Consider the following 26,749-nt stretch of genomic DNA (forward strand, 5'->3'; position numbering starts at 1 on the left):
ACAGTAATCTGAGGACTCCATCCGATTCACAGACTTTAACAGTCTTCTAGTCTGTAAGGTTCTTGTGGTGTCTGGACTTCTCGTGTGGATTTGGGAACAGGTTCGTCCAATGCATTCTGGTCCTTTCCAGAGCAGTAAGAAAGGGTATCTGATTTATGAAAATGGAGTGCTTCTGCTTTAGGCCTTTGCCTCTTCTTCTGCTAGATGTTGTGGATCATTCCAGGTATTCATTTCTTTTCTTGCTGCTCTTCGGAACTAAGAATTACTGATGTAAATGACTTGTAAAGTATCATTAACCCAAAGAAGTTATTGTAGTTCTTTGGACTGAAGTTTTTGTTGCAAAATTAACTGTAGAAGGATTTTGCCTACGTTGGCATTCTTTTACAGGATTAACCATCAAAATAAATAAGATAATATTCAATAATCTGTAATATTTATTTGCATAATTTTTTGTGTGTATCTTAATGATATTTACAATATATAATCTTTATTTTGAATTTCAGTACATTGGGTTTAGATTTCAAATACAGTTACCAAGGTAGCATTGAAAGAAACTTATTACTTAAGCTACACACATTCTATAAATATGAATTTTCATACGCAAAAAAATGTGACTTGATTTCTGATTTTAAATTAAGACTTCTCTAATTTTTATTTCCACATCAGTTTCTAAAATATTGTTTTTCAGTGCATAATAGTCTTTGTGGATACAAATGTTAATTATTTATAGTTTTAATGCAAAGATTCTTTATATATTGTTTTTAGCCTTTTTTACTCCTTAACACGCCTGACAGGTAAGACACACTAGTATTAGTAATAGTGACCCACCCTGAAACCAATTTTAATCACTCCTTCAGTGATTAAATCATTGATTTAATCACCAAATTTAATCTCTCCTTCAGCCTGGGTTGATAGATGAGAATTCCCTAGTGGACAGTTCTGGACAGGGATTTTGTCATGCCTCCACATCGGAGGCTGGCATTTCTTCTTCCTTTCTCCTTTCAACTTCTTCCCATTAAAAAGTGGTTAATAATTAAGATATACCCCATTTTTTTAAATTTGCTTTTTCCACACGAATACAACCATTTATAAAGGATATTTGAATAGTTCTCAGACTATTCATAGAATTTTACTGCTGGATGTAATAATTCTGCTTTCTGAGGTCACTGGTCATTTTCTAACAAGAAATTATTGGAAAACTTTGGTGTTTCTCTAGACCACACTTCCCTAGAAAACATCAGAGGGGCACAATGCCCACATTCATTTTCTTCTATTAAAAATATTTTAATTATAGAAAATACACAGTTATCTGGTTTACGTTAATCCTATAGGCTTACAGTAAAATTGGTTATGCAATCATTTTTAATTGTCTGCTACTGTTGCTTTGTTAAAATAAGTGAGTGGTTATTTTACATTGACTTTTTTAATATACTATTTTAGGAATTAATGACATATATAAAATAAAAAATAAAGCAAAACGAAATAATAAAATTTACTGTATTTGGAATGAACTTACTTTTATGCAGAGTTCCACAGAAAATCCCCCAAATTTCTTTTATCATCCTTTGTTGATCTCCCTGTTATGAAACTAGAAAATGCAAGTACCGCAGGTTTGCCAGAAGAGGGCGCTTTGACATTTATAAAGAGAATGGAATGTCACTGTTCCAGGGTGGACGATTATAACGTACAGGGTGAGTGTGCCATGTGTGAATACACAGTGCGCATGACTGTGAGTGCATGTGTATATTTTGATTTATATATTCGTTCACGTGAAGATTTTAAAATTCCACCCAAGCTAATGAGCTTACCAACCTGCTTGTTTTCAGACTTTAGTACCTTCTTTTTCATATTCCCCCATATGTTCCACTCCTTAGGTTTATCCGGTGACATTATGCTTTGGAATATATTGTGGATATATTTTGCATAGATCATCTTCTGTAGGAGGGGTTTAAAAATTGACCTTTATAAAACAGCCTCCTTCTTTCTGGCCCAATCTGTTAGTGCACTTTTTTTGTTGTTGTTTTGTTTTCCCTTTTTATAGACCGAAGTCCAATCTTAGATTTGGTCTATAGTAATCTCTGTAAAAATGCCACAAAATTTATCCTTGCACTTGAGGACCAGAATAATGTTCTATAATACTAACCTCTAGAAATTTAGAGATTTTTAGAATCTCTAGAAATACATACCACATAGACCTTGAGAGCTTAGTGGGAAAGATAATTGATGTAGCGGTCTGCAATAATACTGTGGGAGATCGCCCATACTGTTACAGGATTGCTCTGAATTAAGATAGCTCTCCTTTACATCTATATTTTTTCTAAATTTAGTTACATTAATTATTGGGAAGTAGAAATACTACTATGGCAATCCAAAAGGCAAATATTATTATGAGCTGAGAAAGAGATGGGGGGGGGAAGAGATGCTGTTACAGATGCTGTTATTGGTGTTTGTTAAAGGATAATATAGGTTTGTATTTCATATGAAACCCACCAAGAGCCGTCTAGGGTAGTTATATGACCTCCAAATTGCATAATAGTTCTAGGAGGGTGACTGTTCATATCTCAGGAGTGAGAATGTAAGTATTTTGATGGAGAGAAACCTCTTTACTGCGCAGCTAATACATGTTGGATTTATTTTCATGACATCTTTTTATGACTACAAGCCTAAAGCTTTTTTAGCAGAGTTTTAACAAAAGCAGTGGTTTTAATTTGATCATTAGACCTTACCTTCTCTATTTTGGCATATGACTGAGAGCTAGAAGCTAAGAATGAGTTGGTCAGGTCATATTATTGAGAAAACCAAGCACTGGGGTATTGTCCTCACCCTCAGAGAGTTTATAATCCCGTTCAAGAAAACAAGTTTCATGTCCTCAAAGAGAGACAGTAATCTATCTCTAGCAAAAGAGAAAGTATTAAAGGATGAGGGGAGAAGCCTGGTGAAAGAAGGAAGACTTAGAGAAAGCTCACCAGAGAGGAGGAATGTGAGGCAGTTCATCTGCACCTTGAAGGTCCTGTGTTGGACCTGTAAACAGAAGTGGTAGCCAACACTTCCCGTTACACGGATACCATGAGCAAAAGTGCAGGTATAGGGAAGTTCAAAATGTGTTTTGTGTGTGTGTGTGTGTGTGTGTGTGTGTGTGTGTGTGTGTGTGTGTTGAGGGGATATTGATAATGGAGGAGGCTATCCCTATGTGGGAGTGGGGGGATATGGGTAATCTCTCTACCTTCCACTCAATTTTGCTGCAAAACTAAAATTCTAGGAAAGAAAATCTATAAAAAATTCATCCAGCTATAATAAACACATCAAAATCCAGCTGTAATAAACATAGCAAAGTTTTATAAAAAGTGTGGGTAGGGAAACAGTTGGATCAGAGGGGAACATTTATGGAGGAGGGTGGCTGGAGAGAAGGCTTCTAGGATCAATGAGAATTAGTGGGTTTCTCTTACTATGATTTTTACAAAGCCTTGTCCTAAGGCAAAACAATACTTAAATGTTTATCATTCGTTGTTTGGACAATTATGGAATATTAGCCCAAAGCATGTGTGATTATTTCAGATGGCGTTTGTGGGAATGTCCTTAGTTAGAGGGATGTATCCATCAGGGTGCTGGAATGGGCTCCTTCCAGCTTGCAGGAGCCCAGTGTGCAAGTGTCTTCCCAGTTCCACTTGGTGACGTCATGCTGGTAGCTTGAAATCAGCCATGGTGGGAATATGAATACCAGCAATATTGGCAAACACTTTAAAATTGTTGCTTTTTTCTCCCCAAGAGCTGTTATTGAATATTTACCAGGATACCTTTAAACAAATCTCTCCCCATACTTTCCTCAGGTCTACTTAACTTGAATAGCTCTTCCTTAAGGGTGCCTACCAGCCAAAGAGGTTTCCAGTTCATGATCTTCTATCTTGCCACCTTGGATTGCCAAGACTTACTTCCCATGTGGTCATCAGGCTTATCACTCTTAACTGACTCTGCTCTTGGACTTTTTGCCTCTGCTGCTGACTAGCAATGAATGAATGGGGCACTCTAGTGGGTATGGTTATCCCCACAACCCTGTACTTGAATCATCATCTTTCCCTTTGAGACCCAAGTCCAAAGGCTAAAGGGCATGGATGATACATTTCAGCCAACATCAATATACACAATTCCAATTTAATTCTGGCTGAAACATTTCAGCAGTGTGAATTCTATAAACAGGCGCACAGGAGCTCCATGGATAGCGACGTGGGCCTCTGGCTCTAGGAGATTTTTTTTTTTTTCTCTTTGGGGAACTCATTTCCTAGAAGCTTGGATCCAGGAGAGAATATGCAAGGTGGGTGGAGGTGGCTTCTCTCCATTCTGTGGGAACACATGTTCCCCAGCACAGAGAGCAGAGTCTGACAGACCAAAATGTTAGCGTGTGTGTGTGTGTGTGTGTGTGTGCGCACACACACAAATCCACATACATAGAGCTGAAAATAAAAGTCCTCTATCTCTTCTCAAAAAAGATTATTTCAAAAGGAAAGGAATTAGGTATTATTAGTATGACAGTAAGCACACTTAAGAAGCTCATGAGTCTGTGCCCATACGTGCACATGTGTTTGAAGCTTTAGAGGTGGTCTTTGCTGTTCCAGACTGTGGAGATTATGCAACTGGAGGGAAGGTGGGGATAATTGAAGGAGTGAAGCTGATGTGCGTCACGAGGTCAGAACTAGAATAAATATACCATTATCTAGTAAGTGAAAGTAGACTATTTGCAGACCCTGTAAGCACTACCTCTCAGGAGAATGGATCTGTTGGTGCCCTTCCTCTTTCTCAGTAGCACAGAGGCTTGGCCCCCTTCCTAATGTAATGCAAAACGATTTTCCAGCAAAGAGACTGAGAGCCTGAGGCGAGGGGTAAGAGGAGAAATCTTTTGTGGAGTTAGACATGCATCTTAGGCTGAAAATAGGAAGGACACTACCTGGTAGGGGTAGAAGAACCAATCTATATCTTATCTAGTGAAACTCACTCAGTTCTTGGGCTGAATAAACAGTGTACTTATCAACTAATTGTTATAATAGCATTTCTCCAGCAGAGGGCATACTTTACATTGGAATAGATCTAAAAAGGCTTTCAAGGAAGAGGATTTTTTCAATTGAAATTTTTTAATTTCAATTTTCTTTGGCTTCTAAATGGTTTAAAAATATTTTAAAGTATTTAAAGTTCCAGAAGATGTTAAATATAAAATTTCTCAGATTCAAGTTAATATTTCTTCCATATTAGTAAGCTATTCAAGATGTGATTATAAAATGAGGCAGTTTTTTTCCATGGCTTATGGACTGGTCTTAGACACTATTATTGTAAGCAAAGCTGTTCTGTATTGTGTTGTTTACAAAATTATTCTAGAAATCCTATCTTTTAACTGGATGAGAATTGTTTTTCTTCATTCCAATAGATTTTGATAGGAATAACAGCTTTTCTTTAACAGGAATCACCAGTGTTTTCTAATCTGTTTCATAGCTAGCTTTGATATTTTTCCTAGAGGAAATGACACCTATCTAAAAGTTAACTAAACTTATTATATAATCTAACTCTAATATTCAAAGCTCATTTAAATAGCAACTTCATGAGAATTTAAGATTTGTTTCTCTTAAAGATTTATTTCCTTGATCTAACAGAATCATTCTCAAGATAAAGGAGAAAGTAGAAACTGCTATCGATATTTTTAAAAATTTTAAAGATTAAGTCACGTGTCAGCAGTGGCTGAGCTCAGATCTGGAGACTGATCTGTTTGACTCCACAGCACATGTTCTTTTCATGGGAACACCCAGTCTCCAATTGACTATTTATCTGATCTATTTTAAAATCATAGACACATGACTATTCATTAGGACATAAGTCCAGATTGATACTGTGAAAAATATTGATACAAAGAATGAAACATGATAATCCTATATAATCAATTGTAGGAATTCTTGGCTTATAAACTCAATAGGTTGGTTTAATTTTGTCATCACATAACACATTTTTTTTTTTTTTTTTTTTGCGGTACGCGGGCCTCTCACTGTTGCGGCCTCTCCCGCTGCGGAGCACAGGCTCCGGACATGCAGGCCTAGCCGCTCCGCGGCACGTGGGATCCTCCCGGACCGGGGCACGAACCCGCGCCCCGCGCATCGGCAGGTGGACCCTCAACCACTGCGCCACCAGGGAAGCCCCACATAACACATTTTTGATCTGGCTTTTTGGTGTGTGTGCGTGTGTGTGTGTGTGTGTGTGTGTGTGTGTAACATGATTTCTTTAGGTGAATGCAGGAAGAAAATCTCTGGGAAAGGTATTCTCAATGTTATGGGAGAGAATATATTTTCTTTAATTATTAGAGTTATTTCCTTTAGTACTTCTATTTCTATGAAATCAAAAAAATATCAAATGAATAAGAATTTGCTGCCAAGGAAACAAAATTATTTTTGTGTTGAGAAACTGGAGATTTATATACCCTTAAAATGACAAAGAAATAGACCTCTATATGTTCACTTTCATTTTCATAATGATCTCTAGCCGAATTATTGCAATTAATTTTAATTTTTAAGAAGGATAGAAATGCTCTTCTTTTATTTGTGTGCAGAAAATGTTTAAAACTTAGTGCAGATGTTTAATCAACTATACTCCAATATAAAATAAAAATTATAAAAAAACAGTGTGGATGTTTAAAAGTAAAGTAAATGAAAGTTTGTGGGTGAAATCAGAGATGTTAGTTAGCAAAATAAAATAATCTCTAACTTTTTTCCTGGAAAGATAAGCTACTTCAAGATTGATAGAAAACTTGACATTACAGTGAAAACTTAAAAAAAAAACCCTTTCATTTCACTTAACACTATGGATACAGTACTGTTTTCTTGTTTACAAAGCTTTACAATGATCATCAGCCATGCTATGCATTGGGCAAAAAGCACTGGAATTTCATTTCTTTTTATGGCCGAGTAATATTCCATCATATATATGTGCCACATCTTCTTTATCCATTCATCTGTTGATGGACACTTAGGTTGCTTCCATGTCCTGGCTATTGTAAATAGTGCTGCAATGAACATTGTGGTACGTGACTCTTTTTGAATTATGGTTTTCTCAGGGTATACGCCCAGTAGTGGGATTGCTGGGTCATATGGTAGTTCTATTTTTAGTTTTTTAAGGAAACTCCATACTGTTTTCCATAGTGGTTGTATCAACTTACATTCCCACCAACAGTGCAGGAGGGTTCCCTTTTCACCACATCCTTTCCAGCATTTATTGTTTCCAGATTTTTTGATAATGGCCATTCTAATTGGCATGAGGTGATACCTCATTGTAGTTTTGATTTGCATTTCTCTAATGATTAGTGATGTTGAGCATCGTTTCATGTGCCTCTTGGCCTCTAGTCGCAGGGCAGGAATAAAGAGGTAGGCATAGAGAATGGACTTGATGACGTGGGGTGGGAGGGTGAAGCTGGGGCAAAGTGAGAGTAGCATCGACATATATACAGTACCGAATGTAAAATAGTTGGCTGGTGGGAAGCAGCAGCACAGCACAGGGAGATTGGTTTGGTGCTTTTGTGATGACCTAGAGGGGTGGAATGGGGAGGGTGGGAGGGAGGCTCAAGAGGGAGGGGATATGGGGACACGTGTATGCATATGGCTGATTCGCTTTATTGTGCAACATAAACTAACACAGTATTGTGAAGCAATTATACTCCAATAAACATCTATTTAAAAAAACAAACCTCAGAAGTCACAGGAAGAGAAAAACTGGAGTTGCTCATCTTAACCATGAAAAGTTTTCATTTGTTACTTTGAAAATAAACTTTATTAAGTTGCTTAGAAAAAAAAAAAAACAGTGGAATGGTAGACTTGGATTCAGAATGAGACTCCCAGCTCTGCTCCACTCTAGCTGTGTGATCTGGATAAATCATTTAACCTCTCTGAGACTTGGTTTCTCACCTATGAAACTGAGGTGATAATAGGTATCTACCACATAGGATGTTGAGAGCTTAAAATATCACTTGCATTACATCTGTGGAAGCACTGAGCTCAGTGTCCTCTGACACATTGCAGATTTGTCTGCTAAATCAGAATAATCCAGATAATAAACTTAATTAATAATACCCTATTTTGGTAGTAATTTTCTTTAATATTCATAAATTATTCACGCACATTGCATTAAGCAGCTCTCCCAAACCTTATGTATGTTGGAACAAAGCTTGGGGAAAATCCTGACTTTACATATACACGGAGGAGTTCTAAGATAGTGGTTTAACTGCTAGTGATTAGAAAATGAAATGAAAATCAATTTCCATGTGGATTATACTTAGTGGAAAACTTAAAGATACAGTGTTCAGTTTTAGGTAATATTTGTTAGTGTTTTTCAGTGTTTTTGGCATTGTCTTCAGTTCTCAATACCACATTTAAAACAAGTGAAAAGCATGTCAAAATTCACTTTTTTTTGCCTTAAAAATCTTGGTCTCTCTTTCTAGATCTAGAATTATCCTTGCAGTGACATTTTCCTCATCTCATTTTACACCTTGCCTTTTCCTTACAACTCATATTCTCTTTTCATCAGTACATCTGCCCAAAACGCTCTCCTACTTGACAGTTCTATCCCACACTCGCCTCTGAGTTCCTAACAAGGCATACCTCTGGGAATTGCAACGTGCCATATTTAAAATCTCTCAGTGAGATATACAGGCTTTCCCGTGTGATCATAAGGGATTCCTCAAATCTGAGTTTCAAAGCTAATCTACGACAACTGGTAAGCACAGTATTTTCACATGAGTATATTTGTGTTGTGCTAATATATTTAAACAGTATGTAAGTCCATTGACAATTTTTTTTTGCAAATTTCTTATAAGCTTTCTTTTAACTTTTAAGAAAGCTATCTTACATATTTAATTGGCATTGGCTGTAATTCCATTATATTTCCCAAGCTAAATGGGCTTATCCAAGTTGGAAGGGAGATGTCACAGACACACGTCACAGATGCTCAATGGAATAGTAGTCGGCAATAAAAAGGAACAAATTACTGATATAAACAGCAATGTGGATGCATCTTGAATGTCTTATGCTAAGTTAACAAAGCCAAACAGAAAGGCTACATATTGCCTGAATTCATTAATATGATATTCTGGAAAAGGCAAAACTCTAGGAACAGAAACCAAGTCAGTGATTGCCAGGGGACCGCAGGAGGGCAGTGACAACAAAGGGGCTTGAGGGGATTTTGAGGTGACGGAAAAATCTTGATGGTGATGGTGGTTACAAAACTATACATTTGTCAACTCATCAAACTATCCACCTAAAAAGAGTGATTATTTTACAGTATGGAAATTATACCTCAACATACCTGACTTAAAAAATGAAATAACCAGTTAAAGAAAAAGAAGATACTTGTAGTTTTAAGGAGTTGTATGTTGTCCCTTTCCAGAGACATTTTATTGATAACATACTATCTGTCTGTTTTTCACCCGTTTCTATTTCCAGTTTAAATATGTGACACTCAGACTAGTTTTACAGAGCTTAAGCCTTCTTTAATATAATTTATTTAGTGCATTTTGAAGCTTTAGCATAAAATAATAATTATCTAACACATATAAATATTATGAAATATTATTAATTGTAAAGATATTTTATATATATATTTATTTATTTATTTAAGCTGTACCGCATGGCTTGCAGGATCTTAGTTCCCCAACCAGGGATTGAACCCAGGCCCCAGCAGTGAAAGCACGGAGTCCTAACCACTGGACAGCCAGGGAATTCCCAAGAGATTTTTAAATGACATCTTGCCCTAGTAATCCACCAACTACTTGAATTTAATTTCATTTTCCAATCACCAGTAATTAAAGTGCAAAGAGCTTGTTGTACCGAATATTACTCCATGGCTGTCAAATCCTGTGAGATAAATTGTGCCAGCTCCATTTTATTTTTTCTTTTATTCATTTATAGTTATTTTATTGAAGTATAGTTGATGCACAATATTTATATAAGTTACAGGAGTACACAATTTTTAAAGGTTATACTGTTTATAGTTATTGTAAACTATTGGCTGTATTCCCTGTGTTGTACAATACATCCTGTAGCTTATTTTGTAATAAGCTATTTTATAATAGCCTGTGCCTCTACTGGCCCCATTTTAAATAAGGGGAAGGAAGTTAGGCTCACAGCATTGCCAACAGAAAATTTCACAAGTCTTTCTAATTCCAAAACCAACATCTGTAACCATCCTTCATTTATTTTTACCAGTTTAGCAATAGTTCTGATCCTTGCGGGTGGGATTGCATAAATCCTTGGAAATAAACTGTAAGGAGGGAAGTTTTCCCTTGACGGAAGGAAGGTTTTCAAAAGGAATTGATACTGAGTACTGAAAAGAAAAAAATCAGGATTAATAAGTGAAAGACGTACCCTTGACCCTCATATTAATTGTAATTCTTTGATGGAAGCTTAGTTTACGTACAGTAAAGAAAAAAAATTATTTCCAACTTCACGTAAGCTCCTAGTGCCACTGCAATGCCAGGCTTTCATGATATTCTTCCTGAGTAAATTCTTTGTGAGATTTTATGTGTATCACTGAACTGCTGTTTTCATAACCTATCAGTAGAACCATGTACTTCATTAATTCATTAATTTTTTTCTGTAATTTATTAATTCTCTACCATTTTACATGAAAATGACTCAATGGTTTCTATATAGTACTTTTGTTTAAATGACATTATCAGGCCTAGATCTTCTTTTTTTGGACAAAATGTACACATAGGGGGACGACAAAAGTCATAAACCCTTACAAATTTGCATGACCTCTCATATTGGATGAATGGTGCTTTAAGTAGGTAGATATATGTATTTGATTCAGTCCCCGACAGCTGCTCATCCATGGTGGAGTTTTTAAACGTCGCTTGCCAGAAACTCTTACCTTTTATTCGTAGTCGTCTGGGTGTGCCTTCTCCACTTGCATTGAACTGTATGTACTGTGTGCTGTAGAGGTGTGCAGTTAAAATACGTTTATTCTCAGAAATATTTTTAAAATATTTTAAAATGTTTTCCTTTGCAGAATCAGACACAAGTTTGGCAGAAGGAAGTGTCAGCTGCTTAGATGAAAGTCTTGGACATAACAGCAACATGGGCAGTGATTCAGGCACCATGGGAAATGATTCAGGTACTGCCTAACTGTTGTGTAAACCTTAAAAAGTGTGAAATAAGACACCATATAGTGGAAAGCATGGGGGCTGTTCATACCCTCCCTAATGTATTTATGCAATTAAAGCAATTCTTTTCTACAGTTGAAGTAGTTTTGGAACTTTGCCATTCACTTTCTTTAAAAGTACAACTTACAAAAGTCTTAGAATCAAGCTCTCTAATTTTGATCCAGCACATAGCTTATTGGTCTGGCATATGCCACGTTCCATAGAATCATGTAATCTATGTTATTTATGTGATCTGTTTCAATTAATCTGACTGCTTTCAAATTATGTACTCAATTTTGTACATTTATTTCCAACCCCTAATTTTTAAAAATTAAAATACATTATAAATAAAAAATACTATCAATAAGATGAGTATGACTGTAGTTAATGGCATATAATGAGTCCTTCTTAAAATAAGAGCTAGAATTTACACATATAGTTAAAAGAATTTCAATTTGTATGAACACCTCTTTAATTGAGTTTGCAAAATATTTTCATCACTAAATGAGAAATTTACTAGGTATTTCCCAAATTGTTCCTCATATCAGTTGAATATCCCGCCAGCAATAAATAAGAGTGCCTCTTCCCAATCCCCACACTTTAGCAAGACTTCCTGTTATCAGACTCCCCAACTTTTGTCCGTCTGATCGATTTCAAATCTCTTCTTTCTGTTCTTTGAATGTGCACTTCCATTATTATTACTGAGGTAAAATGTTAACATCTTTTAAGAATGGATGATGGGTCCTTGGATGTCTGTTACACAACTTTCTAATATTTGGCTATATGTTTGAAATATTTTATAATTAAACTTAACAAATTAGCACAAACAAAAAACAATGTTTTGCAATGTGGCCAGCTAAGAGGCAGCAGCAAAATGGCAAATTAAGAACAAATTACTTCATTCTTCATTCGTTCTGTGATTGAGTTGTAGAAAACACGGAGAAAATATTGTGTACTTTAGATTATCCTGCATTGTCAGAAGGATTCTAGAAATTTACATCTACAATAGGCCTAAAGGGGCAAAACAGTTTACATAAAGATGGCCATCTGCCCTAAAAGCTTTCCCAATTGGAATGTATCACCTCTTTTATTTAAATGCCCTTTTCTCTTAGTAACACCACTGAATCTCTTAGAACAAGTTGGTTTGAGGAAACACAATTCACCAAATGTCAGTCATAAGTTTAATGTTAATTAAAAAGGGTTAATTAATTTTCTGTTCAATTTAGTCAGTGTTTATTAAGTTCTTGCCATGTGCATATTTCTGTAGATTGTATTTGTTTTTTCTATGCTTGTTATACAACTGTTAAATTTAATATTTAACATTTTTATTAAATGCTATTGATGCTAGAACTCAAAATATACTCTAGCTAATATTTAACATCTTTATGGTTGCTTTAAGCTTCTGAACCTCATCCTAATTTTTGTTTGTCTAAGTAAGGGCTTTTCAACAATATTCATTCATTTAATAAATATTTAATGGATATTCTCTATGTGCCGGGAATTTTGTCAGTTTAGAGCTGTTAGCAAATGTAACTATTTACTGATTTTCAGTCTTCAATGTGGCATGAAAGACATGATAAATCTGAATGCAGCCTACTTTTAAAAAGCAAATACGTTTTCAAAGGCAAATACATTTGAAGACAAACATATTTTTAAAGGGCACTCATTGAAGCTCTGGATGGTCAGTGTTTAGGAACAAAGACTAGTGGGTATAAAATTGCATAGTGGGTAGCAAAATTCTGAAATTATAAAATTCTGAAATTCCTTTCCCTCAGGTGCATGATATAGGCTGAAGTGGAAATCAATTCAAAAACAGGTTTATGTAAACTGTGAACTATTAAACACATATTGAATCACTGAAAGCATTGCAGTGTTTGGGATTATGTTTTAACTTCTGAGGTTGACATCAAACGGACCCTATTCCACATGCCCTTTGTCCACCTTCAGAGGTTACATGATGGGCCATAAGGATCATGGACGTGACATTAAGTTCCTTCTTAGAAATATTATTATGCCCTAGTAAAGCATAATTAGTGGCACTTTTAAAGTTTAAATATTCTAATTATACTATGGGAGGCTTTTTTGTTTTTCTGTTTCTCATTCTCAGAGAGATGTACTGCTTCTCTCAAAGTGGCAATATTTTTGGCAGTGCACATTGGCCTGATATATAAAAAGTGTTTCCTTACTATTTCGAGGTAATATCTGTTAATATTTCTCCAGCTGGAATGGTGTATTTTTCTGGGGTTACATACTATAGGTAAAGGAATACTTTGTCGATTTCAAACACATGCAGTGACAGACCTTTTCTCTCCAAGAATAACTCAGCTGTCAAAATCAATGTGAGAATGAAATTTGCCACATGGTGTAGTTCCAATAGAATGTTATTATTTAAGCCCTATTTGATTTCATTTTTTGACCATTTGTATGGTATAGTATAACTTTAAGATCTTTGATTAATATTTGTCGTAGAGGATGGGCACAATGTTATTCAAAGACTGTGCATATTTTAAATACCATTTTCGTTGTTGCATTTAATTGATTTTGCTTTTCAAAGAGAGCCAAAAACAACAAACAAACAAAACCCAAACATTTTTTTTTTTTTTTATAAAGGAAATTGGCTCCTGGCTTCTTGATACCAGCCCAATTCTCTCCTTCTGGTGGCAGAGAAGAGAAAATTCTCTTTTCGTTGCTTATGTGGATACATTCTTCCATCCCTATGTCAGAGGATGTGATAAGGCAAGAATCAGGCTGAATATTTAGCACTCACCCAGCTCTTTTTCTTTGGATGCTATCCTCACAATGAATCCAGCTCTAATTTTTCCATATTCACTCTGTGCCTCTCTTTTAAACTTGGGGGCACCCATCAAGTTTCCTGGACTTGACTCAAAAAAATATGAAAGATATTGAGCTGTCCACTAGCCAGATATTTTCAATGGCAGTAGTGGAGTGCCCTAGCCTCTGAAGTCCTTGAAAACAAGGACTGTGTTCTTGGGAGTGCCTGGCATTTAGTAGGCACCCAGTAAATGTTTACTTCGGAATGAATTAGTGGTACATGACTAGATAAGTAACAGTAAACGTCATGCATTTGGTTCAAGAATTAAATTTTGAGCACGATAGCTCTTAACTCTTCTTAAGCGTATTAGTACAACAAATATCTAATATACATGAGGGATATTGATGTCTTACTCATTTGACATCATTTTAGATTCCTGGAAAAGAGACTTAGAAAATTGGTCTCAGTTTCTCTTTTTAATTTTTGTTACCCAAGGATATAGTAGTAAGCATGAAAAAGAAAAGGGGAAAATGATTATTAAAAAAGTACATGCAACTATTTTGAGGGTAGCTGAATTTTATTATTTTCTTAAATCTATGAAAAGATGTACCTAGAGTGAAATTAAATAGAGAGAATTTGCTAATATCTTTTAATAAATTTCCTGCCTCAAATGGCAATTTAGCTAAAGTAAATTCCTGGATCTTGGTGTTAAAACACAATTTAAAGTACATCTTCCTTTGCAAACATACTGGCTCTTTGGTAAAAGTTAGGTGGCAAATGCTCAAAATATAGGTGGAATATTAGAATTTTGATAATCTATAAAAGCCACTTAGAGAAATAATGATATTCTTAAATCAACTTGAATCTTACATAAATATAATAAAGATGAATTATAATTGCTATAGAGTTCAAAACAAGCATGGAAAGAAAACTTGTCAATGTATGTTTTTAAAAGCTGGTGATCTTGAATGAGTTTTTCCTGACAGTCATAGGAAATGAATCAGCAGATGAGCCAATGATAACGTAAATGTATTGCATGTGTTTACTCATCCATACAGAAGACAAATTTCCTGCCAGGTTAGTAGATGACCCTTACTAAGTGGTGTTTGGTGTGAATTTTCCTACCTGTTCAGATAGTGCTATAACAACAAGTTAAAACCCAGTTAAATAGAATCATCCAGTTCCTGAAACGGAACAATCAGCAACTTTTTTGAAGTTAATGGGATTATGTTAGTTTAGTTTTATTGCAATCATTGATAAGAGAAAGAACGCTTACTTCACGTGTAATGAAATACTGATAAGTGCTGTCCTTTCATTTTTTCTGTAATTACGTAAAGCATAAGATGGGCTTTTAAATTGATGTAATATTTATTTTACTGCATTCCACATGGTAAGTTATACATTTTTAGATCTTTTCCCCTGACTGATTAGATAAATAGGGTCACTTCTAAACAAAATATATTTAAACCAAGATATATTATAATGATTTGATTCTAATGTTTATAAAATTAATGTATGTTAGTACTTATTTTGTCAGTATTTTAAATTTAGAAATCTATGTTAATTGGAAATATTTTTAATATATTGTGCTTTGAGTTTCAGGAAAATATGAATATGTGGAGACATACTTATAAAGAAGTGATAAAAATCACATTCAAAACCAAATGGCAAAATTAGTTACAACTCAGTTAAAACCAACAAAATCGTTTTTCATCTTTCAGTGAAAACATAAAAATTAAAGGCTAGCACGGGAGGTTTTCCTTTTCCCTAAATATTGCTTCTGTTTAATCTGTTTGTCTTAAATGGCAAAAATGGGATTTGGGGGAGACCATTTTTAGATATTTGAGATAGATGATAGATAGATAGATAGATAGATAGAAGTGCTCTTTGGTATTTGGTTTGTCAGGTAAAGTTTTTCAAATGAAGGAAAGTAGCATCAGCTCTAATACTTCTCTGCAATAAAAAGTGAAGGGAAATACAGAACAAGGAGGACTAATGAGTCCTACTTTCCCAGTTCCTCTTGATCTGTTGGTGGAAAGGATAAGAGAAAAAAGTGGGGCAGAATGGTTCCACAGAGAAATGGCAAGTCTGATGCATTAAGAACCATAAACTGCCAAGTCTGCACCACAGTCATTTCCACTTGGCTTTGCCCACTCTGTGAAAAGACTCTTCTGTGTTGCCCCTTCCTAGGCCTCCATCCTGTTAATTCATTCCCTCTGTTCCCCCATCTCCCCAGGCCACTTCCATAGCGCTTGGGTTGTATCCTGCAGTTGCAGAGAGCTGACATGCATTTGGTACAGGAAATAGAAATTTGGTTTGGACCACACGTGAAAGGGAATTTAAGCCACAATATTTGTGTTCAGTTTCAGGCCTCCTAGCCTTAGTTATTTTGTTGCCTATTTCCTTATTTTTCTTCCTTTTCACCTCCTTCAGATGAAGAGAATGCGGTACCAAGAGCATCCCCTGAGCCAGAAATGCATCTCAGGCCTTACCAACTGGAAGTGGCCCAGCCAGCCCTGGAGGGGAAGAATATCATTATATGCCTCCCTACAGGGAGTGGGAAAACCAGAGTGGCCGTTTACATTGCCAAGGATCACTTGGACAAGAAGAAAAAAGCATCTGAACTTGGAAAAGTTATAGTCCTTGTCAATAAGGTATTCAAACAGCACAAAAATAGAACATGGTTTATTTTCATTTTATTTTTCTGAAGCTTTTGTATAGTGACATTTGTAACAATGGATCACACATTTAGTTTAATTAGGAAAAATGTCAAAATAAGTAATTTATTTTAAATCTTTGCTTTTCCAGCTATATGTAATATCTCAGTTATTAGCTGTTAAAGTCGATTTTTTTTCTCTTAAGCCAGAACATTAAGTTAAATGGCTGTAACTGAGGTATAAAGAGTATTTTACCCAGATTTTCTTTAAGGTGAACTGGGACTAATTTATCACTGCACATGAACATAAATGACCTCAAAATATCCCTGGAATCTAGGGTTAAACATTGTGTTCTAGAGTCTCTTTAACCACTGACCCTTAGTCAAAAGTGGCAAGTCTCTTTATTCAGAATATATGCAATTTGGTTTGAAGATGAAGAGAAAATTAAGTGAATATTTGGCTGATTTATATCAAATTAAATCGATAAATAATTTTCAGATATTTTGTATATGTAAATATATACATGTATCATTCAATGCAACTGAGATTTTCTTTAGTGTTTATATCTTAGGATTTTTGAAGCCTATCTTCATAAACAGGTATAGGTCTCCTTCATTTTAAACAAAATCTAGTTACCTGAGCTTTATTCAGATACATCAGAGTTTATTAATTTATAAATTTGCAAATTGGGGATATTAATCTTTGCCATTTTATGGAGTAAAATTGAGTACACTTTTCCATGACCAGAAACAGTCTTTTTTCCCATTACTTATGGTAACTAGATTCTCATTTACTCCTTTATAGAAATTATAGTAACAGACTATGTATGTAACTTTCCTCTATTTTTTGGATTTCTATTATGCTGAAAGTTTTAGTTGCAACCTGCTTTTCAGTACTAAAGAAACATACTCAGAATCCACTATCTTAATGATTTATGTCATGTAGCTCCAAATGTACTTTGTATGTACATGCTAAGCCTAAAGATTGCTCCTTTATTCTTACATGCCCACTATTAGAACAGTTTTTGTGTATGTGTGTGTGTGTGTGTGTGTGTGGTAATGGTGATACGTTAGAATTTTTTTCCATAGCTTTTCATGTATTTCCTTTATTAAGGATATTATCTTTTGGAATAAAAGAAATCCAGGTGTTAATACAATTTCTACCTACCAGTAATTTGATCTCGGGCAAATCACTAACTTCTCTTACTTTAGTTTCCTCATCTGTAAAGTGAATAAAAGAATACTACCCTATACAGGGTTGGAAGTTTAAATTAGATAATCTATCTAAAGCCTAAGAGTGACTCAGTAAATATTAGTTCTTTCTTCCATCCCTTCTTCCTTTATAACTAATAAAGTGGAATTCCTTAACCAGTGAGCAGGGCCTTAAGTGCCAGGTCCAGAGAAGAGAACAAAGTTAATTGGATTTGAAACCACTTAAGCTGATGCTCTTGATACCATTTGAACATTCTGCCATTTCCTCAAACTCATTCCCTTCATCTACTCTCCCAAAGAGCTCTCCTTCCCTACTCGCCTGTCTCTCTGTTCGTTATATTACCTCCTCCGAAGCACATAGCCTCAAAACCTATGAATTATTTTTGATTCATCACCTTCCTTTTCTTCCCTCATCGGGTCACCGCATCATAGACTATTAGAGTTGAAAGACTCCTTCGAGATCCAGTTTTTATCCATTGCTGAGTGGTTCTCTCACCTCTGCTGAGTAACTTCTCATATCAAGGAGGTCCTCCTTCTAACAAGACAGCTCAATCCATTCTTTGAACAACTGTCACTGCTGGAAAGCCCTACCTGCATTCATCAAAATATGTTTCTCTGGAATACACACTGATTTGTTAGCGTTCGTTCCTCTGTGATTATACAGAGTAAGCTGAGCCTTAATTCTTCTGCCTTATGACAGCCCTTCACATAGAGAAGGAAGGCTTGCATCATGTGACCCTAAAGTGATTTTTCTCTTAGTTTCCTGGGATAAATACTTCCAGTTACTTTATATGTTCTTCATATAACATGGTTTCCAGACTTTTCATCATCCTGAGAGCTCATACTTTTCCAGACATTATCTAAAACCCTGTTAAAACACAGTGTCTAGGGCTGGACAAAATACTATAGATATAGTCTCAGTGCAGAGTATAGGAGAGATGAGATGTGACATTTGATCCGTGACTGGGTTTGTCTTTGTCACCAGTTCTGGCACCACAGATTCATCTGGAGTTTTCTATAACCTAAGAATCCTCAGCTCCTTTTCATTTGAAAATCTGTGAAACTAGGCCTCTCTTGTTATTTTTTTGCCGTTAATTTTGAGCCTAAATGCAAATACTTACATTTATTTTTTTCATATTATTCATCTTGATTGATCTTTTCAGGTCTCATGTTTTTGTATGCATCTCACGCACCTTCCTTTTTGTATAACTCCTTATCCTCTCAGTGCTGTAGTCTGGTTGCGAATCTTTCGTCCCATTGGATCAAGGTGATACTTACAAATGCACATTTGCAGCCATGTTTAAATGTTAAATTCTCCTCATTAGTTACTCATATTCATTGCATTGTTGTGTAGACATTTAAGGACATGGGTCTAATTCCTGATCTGTTTCCCTGTTGTTTTTCCCTAAGAATTATTAGAAATCCCTCCACTAGATCTTCCATCTATGTCATAATCGTTTACTCTATTATCCCATTTCTTTGAATTTTAAACTAATTTCAGCTTTAATTCTTTTTGATTGAGTCAGGTAATCTCAGACCCAATAAGTCAATATAACCTGCATTCTGTATTTGGCCCAATGGCAAGGTATTATAACCCTTGATCTAGGAAGGAGAAATCCTGTTCCTAACACCATTTACCTTTATCACCCTCCATCCTTTCCAAAGCTATCACCTTTACAGGCAGGGAAAGATGAAAACACCACCTGTGTTCCCAGACTTTCTATTTCCTATCTAGGGCTTCAACATCATGAGAGAGAAGTCCCAGGTTCCTTCAGATGCTATAATGCAGCCCCATATGATTCAGCAGAAGTGGGTAGCAGTTGGGTTTGATTAGTCTTGGCAGGCACTCTGTCACACCTCAGGAAAAGGCTCCCAGAGGCCCACATGCCTCCCAGTTAGCCATGTCAGGCTTGCATCTGGCTCTCTCTGTGTCCTTCAGTAGGGAGTCAACACCACCCAAAGTGAGTCTCAGGATTTCCAACACCTGCTACCACCTGTGACACTGTCTTTTTGTTCTGTAGACCAGAAGATGCGGCTTCTTTGGAAGATCTCGGCCCACCCTTCGTGGGCAGAACCTCAGGTTTTTATGCCACTCCATAGTATAGAGATTCTTCAATCATTCAACAACATGAGAGTATTTAAAGACAAATCAAATGCAGATCCTGCCCTCAAGGAGTCTACAGTCTAGGAAATGAGAGATATGTATTAATATAATAATAAATATTGTATTACACTTTATATTATCTCATTAAAACCACACAGCTATTCTTTGAAGTAACCATAATTATCTCCATTTTACCAATCAGGAAACAGAGGCTTTGAGGCTTTGATTGGCCTGTCAGGGGTCATCCAGCCAATTAGCAGCAGAGCTGAGACTTGAATGCTTTTCTTCTGAAGTGAACTGGTCCTCCCTTCTGTCATTCTCCACTGCTAGAATAAAAGGATGGTGAAATACCAGGGAAGTTTTCTGAGTGCTGGCAATATGTCAGCCTCTATTTAATTTAATTTTCATAACAATTCCACCACAGGTTAATATTTTCCTGACTTTATTAATGTGGAAATCGAGATGATTAAGAGCCTTGTCCAAGGTCACACAATAAGCAAGTAGCTGGAGCAGTTGTTTTCAGAGCTCACTTTCTCTCCTCTGGAGCATGCTATCTCCACTAAATTTAATTTTCCTTCTCTTCCCCAGAATCTTTTTTGCTGACTTCCTTCTTAGATTATTTCCTCTTTCTTGTATAAGTAGAAGGAAAAGAATAGTTCTAGAAAAGTGAATTGGAAATGACTTTGTGGAAGAAAGATAAGAGCTGTGGTTCTCAAATTTTAAAAAGAACTAAATGTCATATTGGAAGCTTCATAAAAGGGCAAACTTCCGCTTCCCTGGTGGCTCAGTGGTTAAGAATCCACCTGCCAATGCAGGGGACACGGGTTCGAGTCCTGGTCCGGGAAAAGCCCACATGCCTCGGAGCAACTAAGCCATGCTCCACAACTACTGAGCCTGTGCTGTAGAGCCCGCAAGCCACAACTGCTGAAGCCCGCGCGCCTAGAGACCGTGCTCTGCAAAAAGAGAAGCCACCGCAATGAGAAGCCTGCGCACCGCAACGAAGAGCAGCCCCTGCTCGCGGCAACTAGAGAAAGCCCACGCGCAGCAACAAAGACCTAATGCAGCCAAAAATAAATAAATAAATAAATAAATTAAAAAAAAAAAAAGAAGCACAAGCTTTAAGACTCAGTCCCCAGAGATGGTCGGTCCCTAGATTAAGTAGTTCTTGGGTGGGGCTCAGGAGTCTGTATTTTCCAAATCTCTGAATTGATTTTGTGGCAAGTAGACAAGAGACTTCACTTTGGGGTTGGAGGTGGGTGGGTAGGCGGGAACCACTAACTGAAAATTTCTCTTTCTACCCTGTGTTATGCTCTTTCACTTACCAAACTTGGTTATTGATTCACTTTGTTTCCTTGGAATTCATGGATTCCATTTAACCCCTCCTCCCCTCCACATTCACTCTTAGAAGCCCTCAACATTTCTACTAAATAATAATACAAAGATGTGTTCTTCCTACACGGTTCTCTCCAGCCAGGAGGATCAGCCAGCCCTTATTTTTCACATAAGTGGAGTTCATCTCAGGTAAAAAAAAAAAAAAAAAAAAAGAATAATGCATACCTTGCAGAAAGATAACCACTGATCACATTATCAGGTAATTAAATTATGAGGAGTATATCCACATTCTTTGATGTTTGGCCTTGAAACTCTTCCTGCCAACTCTATTTGCCACACTGTACACTCCTGGGCTTCCATTGTACAAATTCTCCTAGGATATTACCTTCAAGATGGCCTGGTTATTCCTTTCCCCAGTATAGGAGCTATTCTGAATGACTAGTGATGTGTAGCCTTGAGGTGTCAACTCAGCCACCTTCAGCAGGCACTACAACATACAGAGAGTCAGCTCTTTCTTTCTCTACATGTAACAAAACCTTTATTAACACTTTGAACAGGTTCAGCTATTACTGAAGCTGGTAGTTTCTAAGTGTAAATTGGGGTAGAACAAAGAGTAATGCCATCATTTGGGCATTGTGAATGAAAGACTGAAGAATTGACAGCCACCCCTCCAACAGAGGAGCAGGTGCAAGGGCAATGTTTTCTGGAAGTTGTAGTCAGATAGAGTGGGGCTATCTTCCATCTGCTTGCCTGTAGAGAGGAGCTCTGCTGGCCAGTGGGGATGCCTTCTTTATTCTGGATTTTAGCTTTCACTTATATCCTCCATGAAATCACTGGGTTCCTCCTCCAGGGTGATGGTCCTGCAGGTCAGGGTCTTCACGGAGATTTGCACTTTGACCTGTTAGCAAACGTGAAAATACTGTGAGTCAAAAATCAGGTGGAGTCACCTCAGTGCCAACGCACTCACTGGACAGCCTCTCTGAAAGAGTTTTCACTGATTTGGTGTTTTTGTTTTTGTTTTGTTTTTTAATTGAAGTATAATTGATTTACAGTGTTTCAGGTGTACAACACAGTGCTTCAATTTTTATATATATATATATTATATATACTCTTTTTCAGATTCTTTTCCACTATAGGTTATTACAAGATATTGAACATAGTTCCCTGTTCTATACAGTAGGTCCTTATTATTTATCTATTTTATATATAGTAGTGTGTATCTGTTAATCCCAAATTCCCAATTTATGCCTCCCCCGCCTTTCCCCTTTGGTAATCATAAGTTTGTTTCTTTTTCTTTTTTTTTTTCTTTTTGACTGCACCATGCAGCTTGTGGGATCTCAGTTCCCCGACCAGGGATTGAACCTCGGCCATGGCAGTGAAAGGCCGGAATCCTAACCACTAGGTCACTAGGGAACTCCCATAAGTTTGTTTTCTATGTCTGTGAGTCTATTTCTATTTTGTAAATAAGTTCATTTGTATCATTTTTAAAGATTCCTCATATAAGTGATATCATATAATAGTTGTCTTTCTCTGTCTGACTTACTTCACTTAGTAGGATAATCTCCAGGTCCATCCATGTTGCTGCAAGTGGCATTATTTAATTCTCTTTTATGGCTGAGTAATATTCCATTGTGTATATATACCGAATCTTCTTTATCCATTCATCTGTCAATGGACATTTAGGTTGCTTCCATGTCTTGGCTATTGTAAATAATGCTGCTATGAACACTGGGGTGCATGTGTCTTTTCAAATTAGGGTTTTCATCTTTTCCAGATATACACCCAGGAGTGGGATTGCTGAATCATATGGTTACTGAATTTTTATTTTTTAAGGAACCTGCTATTTTGTTCTTTCTCAGCCACCAAAGCTAGTCCAGCAGTCCATCCTTTCACCGCCATCCTTTCCCTTAGGCAATGTCTTGCCTCTTCACCTTTGGTTTTCTGCTTCCTCCAATTCCTTAGGCAGGTTGTCTCTGGCCTGATTCCCAAAAAATAACTCTACAGAACAATTCATAAGGGTCCTATGAACTGTTATACAAAATTTAAAGTACTCTGCTTGGTGTTCATAGCCCTTTATAGCTTGACCCTGTTTTACAATCTCAAAATTTATTTCTTATTCAGCCTTAGTTTCAGTTTATCTCTTCACTGACCCATGGTTTACAAGATTAAAATTCCTCCTAAACCCCTCTTTTGAGGGGTCAGTTGCTTCTTCCATTTTGCTGTCACTTTCTGTGTGTTTCCATGGGAGAATGATCACATTGTGTTGTGATAATTTGTTTTGTTTTGTTGATTCTTGGTCCATGTGCTCAGCTAGAATGAGTTCCTGACAGTTGTGAACCATAATTTAAACATCTTTGTGTCCCAGACACAATGTCTACACCTAATAGACATTCAATAAATACTTATTGACACGTGAATGAATGGAATGATGGATAGGTTGTTACACCTAATTAACTGATAACGCAAACACCTCTGTTAATGCTCGACACATAGTAGGCCTTTGAGCAGTACTCCTTTTGTTTGACAATGCTCTTTCTCTCTTTTTAACTTTGGCATTTTTAAAGGTACCATTAGTTGAACAGCTCTTCCGCAAAGAGTTCGAACCATTTTTGAAGAAATGGTATCATGTTACTAGATTAAGTGGTGATACCCAATTGAAAATAACATTTCCAAAAGTTGTCAAGTCTCATGATGTTATTATCAGTACAGCTCAAATCCTTGAAAACTCCCTTTTAAACTCAGAAGAAGGCGAAGATGATGGTGTACAGTTGTCAGGTTGGTTGAAATGTTTATTTTTGTAAAAAGAATTAGTAATACTAAAGGTAGTAACAGAGGCTGTATTAGTTACATAATTTTTAAAATGTTGATTAATTTTGATTTATTATTTTTTGTCAATTTTAATTGATGTATACTTGATTTACAATGTATTAATTTCTGCTGTACAGCAAAATGATTCATTTCTACATATAATACATTCATTTTTATATTCTTTTCCATTATCGTTTATTGTAGGTTATTGAATATAGTTCTCTGTGCTGTACAGTAGGATCTTGTTGTTTATCCATTCTAGGTATAAAAGCTTACATCTGCTAACCCTAACCTCCCACTTGATAATTTTGATTTAGATTGTCTTCCATTGCTTAAGTTTTCATTCAAACCCTTCTTCCTTAGGGAAGCAAACAAAAAGTTGGGTACGTTTTTAATTAGATCACTTTATTCTGCATAAGAATATAATTATTAAATCAAACACTTACTGGACTTTTCATTCACTCCGTATTTTTAATTACCGACAAGTTCTTTTTACATATTAGTGGATCCTGTAAGATATGCCTTCTTCTCCATAGAATAAATACAATCCTTTCTATTTTGTGGGGGATGGGAAGAAAAGGTAGGAGAGAGGTAAGGAAAGAAGTATATATAATCATAATAATTAAATGCAATGTTAAAACAAGGTAAAATTATTCCTTTTTAAATCATGTTTTTCATTTGATAGAATGAAAATAAAATTCACCAACTTAAAATTAAATATTTTTTAAAGAACAAAAATGTAATCCTGAGAGTTTTGAGGAATAAGCCAGGGTTTGAAGTCCATCCTGTAACACTTTTTAGATCTATAAATTTTCTAAAACTCATCTATTAAGTGGGGATAGTGTCTAACAGGGATAGTTTCATGATTAATATACACAAACATCTGTATATACAGGTGGCTAGGATAGTTACATTTCCCCTTAAAAGGTGAAAGGTGCTTGGCTGCTCAGTTTCCTAGCTTAAAGGTACTTTTACACTGTACCTTGCCAAGATGGACAAATGAACCATTTGAATTTTCTTTTAAGACTTTTCTCTCATCATTATTGATGAATGCCATCACACCAACAAAGAAGAAGTCTATAATAACATCATGAGGCGTTATTTGAACCAGAAGTTGAAAAACAACAGACTTGAGAAAGAAGACAAACCAGTGATTCCCTTACCTCAGATACTGGGACTGACAGCATCACCAGGTGTTGGAGGGGCCAGAAAGCAAGCCAAAGCTGAAGAACACATTTTAAAAGTAAGTAAATCATTAACTTTATGCATAACCAAGAAAACCAAAGTTAAAGGAAATGCCAGTGCTTCTTGGGTAAGATCAAGTCCAAGTGCCATGGCGCGCATGAAAGATGGTATTCCATGATCATCACTTAAGTGAAATCTATACACTTCAAAGTAAATACACTCAATCTTCTACAAAACAGTAAGTACCTTAATAAACAACTATGACACAGAACAATATCAAAAAAATTGTGGAAAGCAAACGTAATTAGTGAAAAATTGGGACAAATGAAATACCTTCTTTTAAATATCTACCCCTATTGTTAAACTTAATGATCTACTTGATATAGAAATATGCATAAACTATGAAAGTTTCTAATTTTTATACACATTCCTTGAGTTTCTAAATTGTATATTTTCTTCTGTGCCTTTTTTTGTTCTGTGTGATACTCGGATTCTGGGCAGTTCAAATTAAATAGGAAAATGGAGATATGAGAACCTTTAGTTAAAGGTGTATTTCTTGTCAACTGCCCCCAAATGGTAACAACACATAAAGTACTATTGTTGATCTCAAGCATTGAATGAATTCAGAGTAACTCACAAAGTATGTTGGCACCAAGGCATTGCATTTATATGTTAAGTCCCTTTAAGTTGAGGTCAGTAAAAATCGTAGAGTAGACAAGAGCACAATTATTGGTTCCAACATATAATTTATTACTAGCATTAAGGACTAACTCCAATCCACATCCAGGCACATGGGCTCTGGCTGCTCCTGTCTTTGCACTGCCCGCTTTTATATGTAGAAGAAAGTGGTAATATGATCCATGGATGTCAAGATGACCCTTAAAATGCCTCATGTAATATGGTTAGCTCATAACCATTCTCTTCCCATCTCTGCAATTTTCTGTACTCTCTCCTTGTCAATTTTTCCAGCTGGAAAATGGAATGTAAGGAATGAAAATAAATACTTTTTTTTTCTGGAATTTTTCACCAACTTGATTTAGAAGTTCTTTTTTTAATCTATCAGAATAAATGTTTTTGGTTAGTCAGATCCACAGTAAAGCAATACTAAAATGCTATGTTTAGCAAATCATGCTACTTACTTCTTACATGAGAAAGAATTCTACATTGAATCAATTGAAAGGGAAAAGTATTTGAATATTGAAAAATGTCTCTTTTTCAGATATGTGCCAATCTTGATGCATTTACCATTAAAACCGTGAAAGAAAATACGGATCAACTTAAAGACCAAATAAAGGAGCCATGTAAAAAGTTCGTAATCGCAGATGACACCAAAGAAGTATGTGCTTAAATTTTTATATTCATTTGATGGTTCACAACTGAACGATGCAAAGATTATTTATACTGACCCTGTGAAGAATGTTATTTTAAATTTTTAGCAAAAAAGTTACAGTGTTATTCCTTTTTTATTGATATTGGGCAACAAAGCACTGCTGTGAAGTTTCTCTTCAATTCTTCGTT

The 26,749-nt window shown here is 35.9% G+C and overlaps 1 protein-coding gene across 1 annotated transcript in view; it reads left to right on the forward strand.

The window, feature by feature from the left end:
• The window catches only part of IFIH1 (interferon induced with helicase C domain 1), a 56,001-nt gene that overhangs the window by 16,101 nt on the left and 13,151 nt on the right, over positions 1-26,749 (forward strand). Inside the window, exons 4-8 of the mRNA XM_060016679.1 lie at positions 11,029-11,133; positions 16,368-16,588; positions 23,803-24,013; positions 25,072-25,289; positions 26,451-26,567. Coding sequence (XP_059872662.1) covers positions 11,029-11,133; positions 16,368-16,588; positions 23,803-24,013; positions 25,072-25,289; positions 26,451-26,567 — 872 coding nt within the window. The remainder of the gene's footprint in view (positions 1-11,028; positions 11,134-16,367; positions 16,589-23,802; positions 24,014-25,071; positions 25,290-26,450; positions 26,568-26,749) is intronic.

This window comes from Delphinus delphis, chromosome 7 (assembly GCF_949987515.2).
Source record: "Delphinus delphis chromosome 7, mDelDel1.2, whole genome shotgun sequence".
NCBI lineage: Eukaryota > Metazoa > Chordata > Mammalia > Artiodactyla > Delphinidae > Delphinus > Delphinus delphis.